Source organism: Rutidosis leptorrhynchoides, chromosome 9 (genome assembly GCF_046630445.1).
Source record: "Rutidosis leptorrhynchoides isolate AG116_Rl617_1_P2 chromosome 9, CSIRO_AGI_Rlap_v1, whole genome shotgun sequence".
Lineage (NCBI taxonomy): Eukaryota > Viridiplantae > Streptophyta > Magnoliopsida > Asterales > Asteraceae > Rutidosis > Rutidosis leptorrhynchoides.
The window spans coordinates 309,286,549-309,299,487 of NC_092341.1; the positions used below are offsets into that span (position 1 = coordinate 309,286,549).

A 12,939-nucleotide genomic window follows, 5' to 3' on the forward strand; every position below is an offset into this window, starting at 1 on the left:
ATCGAAATAGCTATCAAAATCTGAGGGACTCGAACTAGTTGAGGGATTCATCTCGTACGATCAGATGAAGTATTTTTTGATAAGAAATAGATTATAGGATGTATATTAGTACCCTGCAATACATAAGTTACATATGTATATATAATACTAAAATTCCAAAAGTTACGGAGGAATCAACGGAAGCTGTCAGGCAAAATTTATAGTAACATACGCTAAGACATGAATTTATCTATACACTATCTATGCAATAGAGGCAGTAAGATGTGTCTAGATTAAGAATGATAAGCAAGTGATTCCCTAACAATGATAAGCAGGAAAGTTTCGACACTTAAATGATAAGCAAAACTTTTGACATGCAGACACGGTCGAAGTCCAGACTCACTAATACATCTAAACAACTATCAGTTAGACACACTAATGCAAGACCGGGTTCGCTAAGACCACTGCTCTGATACCAACTGAAGTGACCCGTCCTAATCCATCTGGACGAAGTCCATATCGATTACAAATGATTCACAATAGTTGATTACATCGCGAGGTACTTGACCTCTATATGATACATTTTACAAACATTGCATTCGTTTTTAAAAGACAAACTTGCTTTACATCGAAAGTTGGCGGCATGTATACCATTTCATAATATATCAAACTATAATTGACTTAGTAATAATCTTGTTGAAATCAACGACTCGAATGCAACGTCTTTTAAAATATGTCATGAATGACTCCAAGTAATATCTCTAGAATGAGCAAATGCACAGCGGAAGATTTCTTTCATACCTGAGAATAAACATGCTTTAAAGTGTCAATCAAAAGGTTGGTGAGTTCATTAGTTTAACATAAATAATCATTTCATAATTTTAATAGACCACAAGGTTTCATATTTCCGTTTCTCATAAACATACGTCCCATGCATAGAGACAAAAATATCATTCATATGGATTGAACACCTGGTAACCGACATTAACAAGATGCATATTTAAGAATATCCCCATCATTCCGGGACACCCTTCGGATATGATATAAATTTCGAAGTACTAAAGCATCCGGTACTTTGGATGGGGTTTGTTAGGCCCAATAGATCTATCTTTAGGATTCGCGTCAATTAGGGTGTCTGTTCCCTAATTCTTAGATTACCAGACTTAATAAAAAGGGGCATATTCGATTTCGATAATTCAACCATAGAATGTAGTTTCACGTACTTGTGTCTATTTTGTAAATCATTTATAAAACCTGCATGTATTCTCATCCCAAAAATATTAGATTTTAAAAGTGGGACTATAACTCACCATACTGTATTTTGTAGTAAAAATACATAAGACGATATTTAACAATGCAGGGTTTTCACGAACCTATATTAATTATATATATTTATGTGTTGGTCAATATTTGTTTAATAAATTAAGTCAAGTCATGTACCACAATCCTAATGCTCGAGGCTAATACGCAAAAGTCAACAAAAGTCAGTTTGACTCAAAATGTTTTCTAAAATTTATACATGATTATTATATACTTTAAATATCGTCGTTTTGTTTTAAATATTTTTAAAAGATTTTACTAGAGTAAATAATATAATTCTTTTATTAATAATTATAATTTTATATAAAAATATACTTTTATATATCTTAAGTAACAAAATTTATAAAGTTCATAAAAATATTATGATAGGTTTCATTTAAGGTAATTATATTATTTGTATTACTTATTTATTTTATAAAATAACATTGGTAATAATAATAAGTAAAAGTTGTATTATTTTGTAATAATAATTATTATTATTTTATTAATAAAAATATTAATTTTTATATTTACTAAAAATGATATTATGATAAAATGATAGTTCTAATTCATAAAAATAATGAAATTTTTATATTAACAATGATACTCTTCTTAAATAATAATTTTTTTTTTAAATGGTACTTTCAATATTAATAATACTTTTAATAATGATAGTGATAAAAATAATGAAAAACGATAATTTTATCTAAATCAATTTCTTACAATATTTTAAATTTCATCATGATACCCATACACATTATTTCCTAATTAATTTTGTTAATAGTTTTTAAATCGTCTTTTATGTCACATTCATTTTAATGATAATAATAGTAATTAAAATAATTAAGTGTTACTAACATTAGTTTAATTATAATAATACTAATAATAATAAATGTTATGATAATATTATTACTAATAACTATTTTAATGATAAACATAATAATAGTACTAATTATAATTTTAACGATAATAATAATAATAATAATAAAAAATACAATTTTTAATGATAATACTTTTTAATGATAATAATAATAATAGTAATAATAATAGTTTGATAAAAACTAGAACGACAATAATAACGACGATAATAATAATCATTTTTAATAATAATATAAAAATTCAAATGACTATATCTTCTAATCCGTTCATCGAACTCATTCGACATCTAAAGGAAAAGTTCTTAATTTTTCGCTAGCTTTCCAACGACATGCATATCTTATACCTTATCTCAACCGCAGGTGTAACTAATTCGAGATTCAACATAACCTAACTAAGGGCAATATCAAAAGTACAAGCATGCATAATCCTAATTACTTGAGCACTAGTCAGGGATACACTATTGATATGTAAAAATTAATTTACGAGTACTCACGTATCAATATTGAGATTCAATATTGCAGGGAAGGTACGTAGACGCAACGGAGATGACAAACACTAAATTTGACCTCACGGGCATACCCATGAACCATACCCATCACCTCCATAGCTATAACCCATAATTTCCTTAGCCCTATCCCGCTCATAAAACGTGTTTTGAAATAACTCGCGCGTACCCCTTGTCGTAGTTTTTTATGAAATATACTACTAATACTATTTTTAATACTACTAATAATAATATTTTAGATTAATAATAATAATAATCTTTATTAATAATAATAATAAATAAAATAAATAACTACATACGTAGTAATATAGAGAAAGAGAGATTGAGAAATGGATTCAGGAACCAGCGAAGTCGAGCTTTAAAGCAACTTGAGCCTCACCTACCCCTCATGCGATCGCATGAGGGTTGTGTGGAATGCCCATGCGATCGCATGAGGTTAAAATCCAGTACACATTCTCCCTTTTAATTGCCGACACCCACTTTTCATTTTCATTACACCATACCTAGCATTTATATGTTATTTAATATTTATTATATTTAATCTTTAGAATTAATTAAATATTATATTATATTTACGCTCATGGTAAAAATATAATTTTTACAAAAATGACACGGTCGTGGTCTCACGACTCATGTACCACTTTCGGTTTTTCGAGCGCACTCTCGTACATTTAGAAAACTAGCCTTTTTCGTTATGCGACGTGTACTTTTAATAATAATTTGACTTTTTTTTATCAAAAATTTACTTTGTGAAAATGTATCTTATAAAATTTGAGTGTTGTGGTCATTTGCTTCTATAAATCAGTGACTCTATGTTTACCAAAATATATTATTTTAAATTAGGACATTTTATGACCAAGTAAAAATATATAGTTACATATTTAGAAATATAAGTTTGTATCCAAAATCTTTTATTTAATAATATAACATTTAGTTTTTCAAAACTATTTATTTTTCAAAGTTTATTTTTATTTTGCTTAGAAAAATAGTTTAACGCGTAACGTTTTCAAGTTAATATATTTATACATAAACATATCTAATCATATACGTTCATTTAGTGGTTCGTGAATCATTGAAATTTGGTCGAGGTTAAATGAATGTATGAACATAGTTTAAAATCCTTGATATTTAATTTAACAAACTTTGCTTATCGTGTCGGAAATATATAAAGATTAAAGTTTAAATTTGGTCGGAAATTCCCGGATCGTCACATTACATGACTTTTGTTGACTCTTGCATGATAATCTCGAGCATTAGGATTGTGATACACTACGACTTGACCTAAATTGTTAGACAGATATTGACCAACATATAAATATATATACTTAATATAGGTTCGTGAATCCGAGGCCAACCCTACACTTGTTCAATGCCGTCATATGTATTTTTACTACAAAATACAGTATTGTGAGTTTCATTTGCTCCCTTTTTAAATGCTTTTGCAATATATATTTTTGGGACTGAGAATACATGCGCTGATTTTATAAATGTTTGACGAAATAGACACAAGTACTTAAAACTACATTTTATAGTTGGATTATTAAACCGAATATCGCCATTTTTAGTCTGGTAATCTAAGAATTAGGGAACAGAAACCCTAATTGACGCGAATCTTAAAGATAGATCTATTGGGCCTAACAAACCCCATCCGGGTTACGGGTGCTTTAGTACTTCGATTTTATCATGTCCGATGAGAGTCCCGGAATGATGGGGATATTCTAGATACGTTTTGTTAATGTCGGTTACCAGGTGTTAACCATATGAATGATTTTATCTCTATGCAGTTTGCGAAATGCCTGATATGAGATGTATATTTATGGAAAAATGAAATCTTGTGGTCTATTAAAATTATGGAAATGAATGATTATGATAAACTAATGAACTCACCAACCTTTTGGTTGACACTTGTAAGCATGTTTATTCTCAGGTATTAAAGAAATCTTCCGCTGTGCATTTGCTCATTTTAAAGATAATACTTGGAGTCATTCATGACATATTTCAAAAGACGTTGCATTCGAGTAGTTGAGTTCAACAATATTATTAATAAGTCATTTATAGTTTGGGTATATCATGAAATGGTATGCATGCCTGTCAACTTTCGATGTAATGAAAGTTTATCTTTTGAAAATGAATGCAATGTTTGTAAAATGTATCATATAGAGGTCAGAACCTCGCATTGTAATCAACTATTGTGAATCGTTTATAATCGATATGAACGGGTCATTTTAAGTAGCCAGCCTGTGTAATGGAAAGGTGTGCCGCACCTGTCTTCGAAAAGGAGCGGCGTACTAAGGGCATGGAGTGGCGCTCCATTTGGTTTGTTTTGAAAAATTTGACATCAAAAGAATGTCCAGCCATTTTCTCCTGTAGAATGGTGAGGCGCAACTTCACTTTGGTGCGGCGCATCTGGGTTCTTTAACAAGGAGCGGTGCTCCTATGGCTAGGTGCGGCGCACCTAGCTGGTATGAGTTCAAAATGAAGCAGTTTTTAATCACTTTTCACACAACCCACACAGTTACATTCTCTCTAAAACGACTAGTGCTCACCAAATTCGAACCCTAACATAAAAACTTCATCTTTTGTGAAGATTTCTTGCATTTTAAACAACATACAACATGGGAAAAGTAAGATTCATGCATTATAACTCTTTATTTTCACATTTACACATGATTCTTGCTATGTTCTTGTTTGTACTTTTTTCAAGATTTGTGAGAAATTGATGTTGATTATGTGCAATTGGTGATGAGTTCTTATTATTAACATGTTTCTTTACATGATTTGCATGCTTAATTTCATTAATTTGAACTTTGAATTCTTAGGGTTCATCCCAATTTGAGGCTTTTAATTGAGATTGCAATGATGTAATTGATGGTTGAATGATAGTTTAACTTGTCTAGATAAAAAAGAATCCAACTTTAATGCTTGTATTCACCCAAAATTGAAAATAGGGTTCTTAGTTCTTTGACTTTGACTATGTTTGACCAATTGAGATGAATTAGTGATGAATGCTTGCTTGTTTGTGTTTGCTAATGGTATAAGATGACTAATTGCTACGCCATGACATATGCTCCTAGTCTTAAGCTTAGTTTGACTTTTAAACTTTGAATAGGGTTTGACTTTTTACAATTGAATCATATTGACCATGTTTGACTAATATGAATCAAGGCTCCATGATTATGCAGGCTTGACTTAATGCTTTGCTTTCATGATTTATGATGACTTGCATTAGAAAAGTGTGTAACTTAGAAAAAATTCGGAAAAGTTGTTAAGTGTGGAACTATGCTTAGATGTTAAAAATGTTGTTTGGTGTTGTTTGCTCTTGTGTTCTTGCAGACCAATGCTCCTACATCCTCACATGACACATCGAAACAACCAGCCTCAAAACGTGGAAGGTTAACCACCTTTATTATATAGCGAGGGAGGGGAAAAGCTCAAGCCTCCAACCAAAATGACTCGGAATCCGAGTCACACCATGAGCAAGCACACAAAGTCCCGGATGACATTCGAAGGATAACCAACCAACCTTAGTTGCAACGTGTCCTTATGGACAGCAACATAAGGAACAACATGGAGTCAAGGATAAAGAACGATGTTCATGTATCCAAATTCATTGATTGGAAACCCCTTAAACAAGCCGGCATGTACACAGAAATGGTCAAAGCTTTTCAAGTTAAGAATCACGGGCGAATCAATTCACCATGGGAACCATTGCTCACACTTAATTAGCCGGTCTACCCTCTCTTTTTGATAAGGTTCTCGGGGTTTTTGCTGCTGCTTATATATGGTGGTTGTTTCTCCTAAGTTATTTCTCAAAAATGGCTTTTTTTCCTTCATCGTTTCTTCACCACCTTGAGTTTGTGTCGTTGGTGGACTCGCCGGAGCACCGGTGACATGGCCGGTTTTGGCCTGTGGTTTGATTTGGTCTTAGGTTGGTCTTGGGCTGGTTCTTTGCTTGGGCTGAATGTCTGTTTGGGCTTGGTTTTGTTGGTGGGCTTTACGGGTTTACTTGGTGTAAGGACTCTTGGTCCGTGTCTCCTTTGCAGTGAAGTTTGTTCCGATCCCTCTCGTTCCATCTTCCTTGTCACCGGATTTGGTTCGGAACGGTCTGGTGTAGTTGCCGCCTTAGCGACTTTAGGGTTGTTAAGCATTAAAAGATTAGAGATTTGGAGTAGTATTCTCGGTTGTTTCCCAGACCTCCGTTAGGTAGGGTTTTGACAGGTTAGGATCTCTGGGTTGACTGCTGTTTCGGGTTTGCTTGGATGTGCTGACCATCGGGGTTATGATCTGGGTTTCTGGTTGATGGGGTCTCGAGGCAGGTATTTTTGGGTTATCCAGTGAGCGATTTGGTTGCAGATTTTCGTGTGGGGGTTGATGTGGTCTGGTGTGGGACTTGTAGATTGAGGTTCATAGTTGTAGACTTCGGTTCAAGTGAGGGCTTTTTTAGGATTCGGTGGTCTAGGGTGGCGGTTACTTCACGGATGCAGTAGCTTCCTGTTATTGATTGTTTGGTTGTTTTGGAATTTTCCCGTGTTGTGGTTGTATCATTGTAATAGGGTTATTTCATTCTAGGTCATGTGAACATTTGTTGTTCCCCTAAACATATGTATGTCCATCAATGTAACACATATGTAACGCCCTGGATCATCGGATCTATCTTTTTATTTATAATATTATGTTATTTTGCCAAAATAAAAAATTACATAGCTTCCATTCTTTGTTAATAATGAAATTCCTCTACTTAACTAAAGTTGTCAAGTGCCATAAATATCCTAAAGTATGTTATCTGAAATGTCATTACAATACAATGACATCACACCTTCATCCAAATTGCACATTCTTACAAAATCTAGTGTTATTCTTTTTTTTTGTTTATAATTTTATTTTTCTTTAAATTTTCACCTATGTAGCATGGTTCAGTATTACTGTTCTCATTATTTACCTGACCCGCAACAATACAAGAAAGCATAATGATCCAAGACAAAAATACATAGCATAAGAATGCCACAACATCAACTAAAATAAATCTATGTATTCATCTTACTTTATAGTTTGAATGTATAACAACAAGAGTTCAATAGCCCGTTTGCACCAATGAGGTTTTGTATATAAGCCCGAACAAATGTTAGTTATAACATGTATTATCTGCTAACCTGATAACCTTTCACCTGCTCGTTGCAAAACCGTTCTAAGCTCGTTTTCTAATCCTCGTAAAAGAACAGGTTTTCGGATCACACCATTCATCCCAACTTGCAAACATCTCTCCCACACTTGTTCTTCGGCACTTGCGGTCAACGCAATAATTAACGGCCGGTTTCGACTTCGAAACTTCCGGACCCGTGTAGCTACTTCAAAACCGTCCATTTCGGGCATATGGAGGTCCAAAATTACAACATGGAATGGGGTCATTGTGGGCCCGAGTGAACTTAAGCACTCAAAACCGGATGAGACGGTGGTTACATTGCAACCAAGCTTTTCGAGAAGCTTTTTGGTAACCATTCGGTTGACGCCATCATCATCTGCTAATATGACTTGAAGGCCCCTGAAGATGGAGTTTGACTTTGGTTGATCAACGAAGTTTCCAAGGTCAAACATTGGTCTATTGAACGCTTGTTGTATTTGAAATCTGAGAACGAGTGTCATGCTTTGTACGTATCCCTGAGGATTTGCTGACATCCATATTTTTCCTTGCATCATCTGCAATTGTTTTGAACAAACTTTAAGCTATCATAAACTACTCAAAAAAGAAACGAGTCAATGAACCAAATACATAAATATGCAAGCACCAACAAGCAAATGCCTTTTGCTTGGTTCTGTGATACAAAAGTTAGTGATTTAGTGGTAAACAACTTTCACATTATATTATAGGTACATTGAAATTTGGTTTGAGCATGAAATTGGGTTCTAACATAATATCAAAATAAGATAAAAAATGGAAATTCCAGTTCTTGATGTTAATTAATGGATCTATGTAGTTCTACAAAAGTCATCAACAACTGTATAAAAATAATAATAAATAAATAAATAAATAAAAAAATAAAAAACTTGATAGGAGAAAGTCTACAAGAATAGGCATGGCAATTTTGACCTTTTCATACTCGTACTAAATGCAAGTATTAAGTAATAACATTTCCTACGGGCTACATCCCATTTCCATTACATATACAACACTCGTTTTCGAAACGTTGTACAAAGAATAAACATTTCCCATTTGGTGGATTATTTATCCAGTTTAAGTCTTTTAGCATTATCATACAGTCTACACAGAACTAGACACAGCAATTTTGACCCATTCAATCATGAATATGAAGACGCGGGCTGTATCCATTTGACTATTTCCAAATGGTAAAGGAAAAAAAAAAGTACTTTTCTATATGAAAAAGATGCAAAACGGGTCGACTGTCACCCAACATGTAATTTAGTTCAAAAGCCTCTTGAATGATATTATATTATTATATTATAACAAGAAAAAAACTATTATAGTTATTAAAAATTATGCAAGTTTTGGAATCATTTTTGATACACCAAACATTTATACAAAAAAAAAAAAAAATGTTACATTTGTATAAAAGGTGTTTCCGCACAACCAAACCCATATTCCTACCCATACAAAAAATGAATAGCTTTGACCATTGCTAGTCAAATGTGACAATTTTCAAGGGATAAAATTCTAACCTGTACAAGTTTTTTACACATGCTAAAGCTCAAACTGTCTTTAACCCGGTTCACATTTTGCCTTTTAAATCCCGAATGCATACTCGAACCAGCCAATTCCGACTTAAAACCGCCATCACCGGTCCCAATCTCAAACTTTACATTTACAAATTCCTCTACAGCGGGTCGACCCGTTCCCCAAACTTTATCCGTCCGAACTTCATTTCCATTTTCTAAAGTAACGCGAAACATAACTGACCTACCCTTCTCACTAACATCAAGTAAATGACCAACCATATGTAACAAAACTTGAAAAGTCCTCATTTCATCACCCATAACTAAGTTAGGAATCGAACTAGGGACCTCCATCGTAAAACCAAACCCTTGGTTAATACACAAACACTTCACTAAACAACAAGCTTCTTTAACCATAGAATGTAATTGAAACGGTCTTATTTCCAACGGTAACCGACCTGTATCTTTAGCAGATATCTCCATCACATCGTTTATTAAAGTAGATAAAACGCTACTTGTTTTGGCTATCGTGTCTATTATATTCGTCTGGTTTTTGGTAGTTTTTTCATCTTGGAGTATAGATAAAAGGCCCATGATCGAATGCATCGGTCTTCTCATTCCGTGACTCATTACTTTTTGAAACGAAATTCGTGCTTGACTCGCCATCATGGCGTTTTCTTTAGCTTGTTGTAAAACGCGGTTTTGTTCCACTAATTGTTCGCGCATCGATTGCGATTCTTCAAGAACCGCCGCATGCGACAACGCAACCGCCACTTGATCCGCCACGACTTCCACTATTTGCATCTCATCAAAACTCCAATCCCGTCCATCTTCATTCGGAAGAACCAAAACCAATATCGCATAACACGTGTCCATTAATTCGGGGGTCCCACCTTTAAAGTTAGAAACTTGAAGCATCGGCATACGAATTGCTGCCACCGGGCCCGATTCAACTAACCCACCTCTACTTTGAACCGAAAGTACTGAATTCGGGTTCAAAATCGTTACTCCTTTTTTATGTGTTATCTCTAATACATCAGGGTCGTTTTTAGCGATTGAAGAGTGGTAAGCTGAAGAATTAGGTCTTAACTCATGGGTCAAGTTCATTTCGGTTTTTTGATCATTTAGCATCCAAACTGCACAATTCTGAAGTACTAAAGTATTTGAAAGTTCAACTAAAGTGGTGTATAAAATGGTATGCCTATCTAATGATTTACGAATCTCTTGTGTAAGCATACGAACATGCCACCCTGTTTCTTTTTGTTTTTTCATAATTCCAACTTCTTGATCGAGCTCCAACACGTTTTGTTTCAAGAAAAGTTCCCTAACTTTGAATTTAAGTAGCAACGGGATCAAAGTTAAAAGGGTGATTGCAGTCGCACATGAAACAAGTGCAGTCAACAATTTAGCAACCGTTAATGCCATCATCAATTGGAACGTTTGATTACCGTAATAACCCCATCCGTTTATCAAATGGGTCAACCCGCATAGGACTATGAATAGGATAAATTGAACGACAACCCATTTGAATGGCACATTTGAACAACTTAAAAAGTAAAGCAACTCAAGTGGAATTGAAAAGTAAGCAATTGCTATCAAGAAATCACTCACTCGTTGGCCTTCGATAATATGGGCATGCCAGGTTCCTTCCTCATCACAGTGATGACAGTGAGCGTATTCGTGATCGTTTGCTAAAGATACAGCGACAATCGAAGAGGCAATCAAGAACCAAAGAGCTAATTTTGTCAACATTTTGCACCAACCCTGAAAGGGTATGAATGATATCCTTCTGAAACCCTAAAATCTACACTTAAAAATAGCCTCAAAATCCCACAAAAATGGATCCCAGTAGATGATAACATCAAAAGAAGTCAATCCTCATAGGATCCAGTAAAACAACAATCAAGTATTCACCAAGATTCAACCAAATTCAGAAATCCCAAAAATTTGATCTGAAAACAGACTCAAAACCCCAAACAGATTTAACCCAGTACAAGATACAACAAAAAAATCCAATCTTTTTAGGATCTAGCAAAACCCCATTTCAATAATTGATCAAGATTCAAACTTTCTTCAGAAACCCTAATCTTATTAGTTGAATTCAAATTAAATTAGGCTGTAAATCCTGTTTATTTGTATATAAAACCTAGATCACAACTAAAAAATAGAAGACAAAACTTTGATTTCAAGAAACAAACCTCATTTTTGGATCAAAATAAGCAACTTCAGAAGATAGTTGTGTAAGATTTCTTGAATAGTTGACCACAAAACCCTAAATACGTTGTTGCTAAAAAATTGACCCACTTGAGCTTAATGTAACTAATTACCAACCAAAATAACAAAAATGAATAATAAAAATAACATAACAAAAACCCATTTCAAAGAAGACGAAAATCAAGCTCATTATAGCAAGAAACCTCCATTTTATTCAATCAATTTTATCAATCATAATTTTTTGTACATAAAAAGGGACAAAAGACTGCAACTTTCTTGTGATTCACCAGCTCTTTTAAACTATTATTATCTTTATCTAGACAGAAATATAGTATACATTAATAAATTAATAAATTATTGTATTATATAGACAGATGAATCTTTTTAATCAAGATTCAATTTTGATAGTATTAATGAAGTGGATGGAGATGAAAATAAATGAAATTTTTAATCAAGTAAAAAAGCACTAACAAAATAAACAAAACATGATTTCCGATTTCTGGGGCCTACCTATGATTACATGAAGAGAACCTAGACATCGTTTCCTGGAAGCTTATTGGATAATACGCCCAAATGTTACAGTAATGAAATGAAATAAATCTACTTTATTTTAGAAATAATAATAAAATAATAAATTATAATTACTTTCCATACTCCTGTTCAAGGTTTTATTTTCATTTTATTTAGTGATTTACTGATATAAAATATATAATAATTATATTAATCAAATATTAAATATAAATATAAATTCGTTGGTCCTTAAGTTATACACAAAATTGCAATCTGAGTCCCTCAAGTTTTTAGTTGAATTTTCGAGTCCTTTTAATTTCATAATTAGGCAATCCGCGTCCCTCCGTCTACCTGCCGTCTAAATTGATTGTTTAGTGTCGTCACGTGATTAACACGTGATGGTCATTTTCGTCTTATTATTTCATTTCAGCTTTTTTACTCTGTTAGTCCCTCGTTTTTAAAATGTTTAGATACGGTGATCCCTCAAGTCATTAAAAACGAGGGACTACTGGCGCAAAAAGATCTTTTAATTTATTTATTTCTATTTATTAATTTATAATATAATTATGATTATATTTAATTTAAAAATTCTTATAATATAATTATATTTATTTTTCTTTAATTTAACATACTCCGTATTTTTTATTTTATTTATCTACTTTATAAATATATAATTTATAAATATGTAAATATAAATTTAAAAACAAGATGAAATCAAAATTGGAACGACCTTCTACTTGGAACGACCTATTACCCTCACATGCATGCACATGTCAATGGTTAACGGCCAATTTAGACGGCGGGTAGACGGAGGGACTAGGATTGCCAAATTAGGCAATTAAAAGGACTCGAAAATCCAATTAAAAACTTGAGGGACTCATATTTCA

The 12,939-nt window shown here is 33.1% G+C and overlaps 1 protein-coding gene across 1 annotated transcript; it reads right to left on the reverse strand.

Annotated features, from left to right (window-relative positions):
• Nucleotides 1-7,662: 7,662 nt before the first annotated feature.
• LOC139865838 (protein EIN4-like) lies at nt 7,663-11,641 on the reverse strand. Its single transcript, XM_071853946.1, has 2 exons — nt 9,335-11,641; nt 7,663-8,356 (listed from the first exon to the last, which is right to left on the reverse strand). The coding sequence occupies exons 1-2, from the start codon at nt 11,078-11,080 to the stop codon at nt 7,808-7,810; spliced, it is 2,295 nt and encodes a 764-aa protein (XP_071710047.1). The 5' UTR covers nt 11,081-11,641; the 3' UTR covers nt 7,663-7,807.
• Between the last annotated feature and the right edge of the window lie 1,298 nt (nt 11,642-12,939).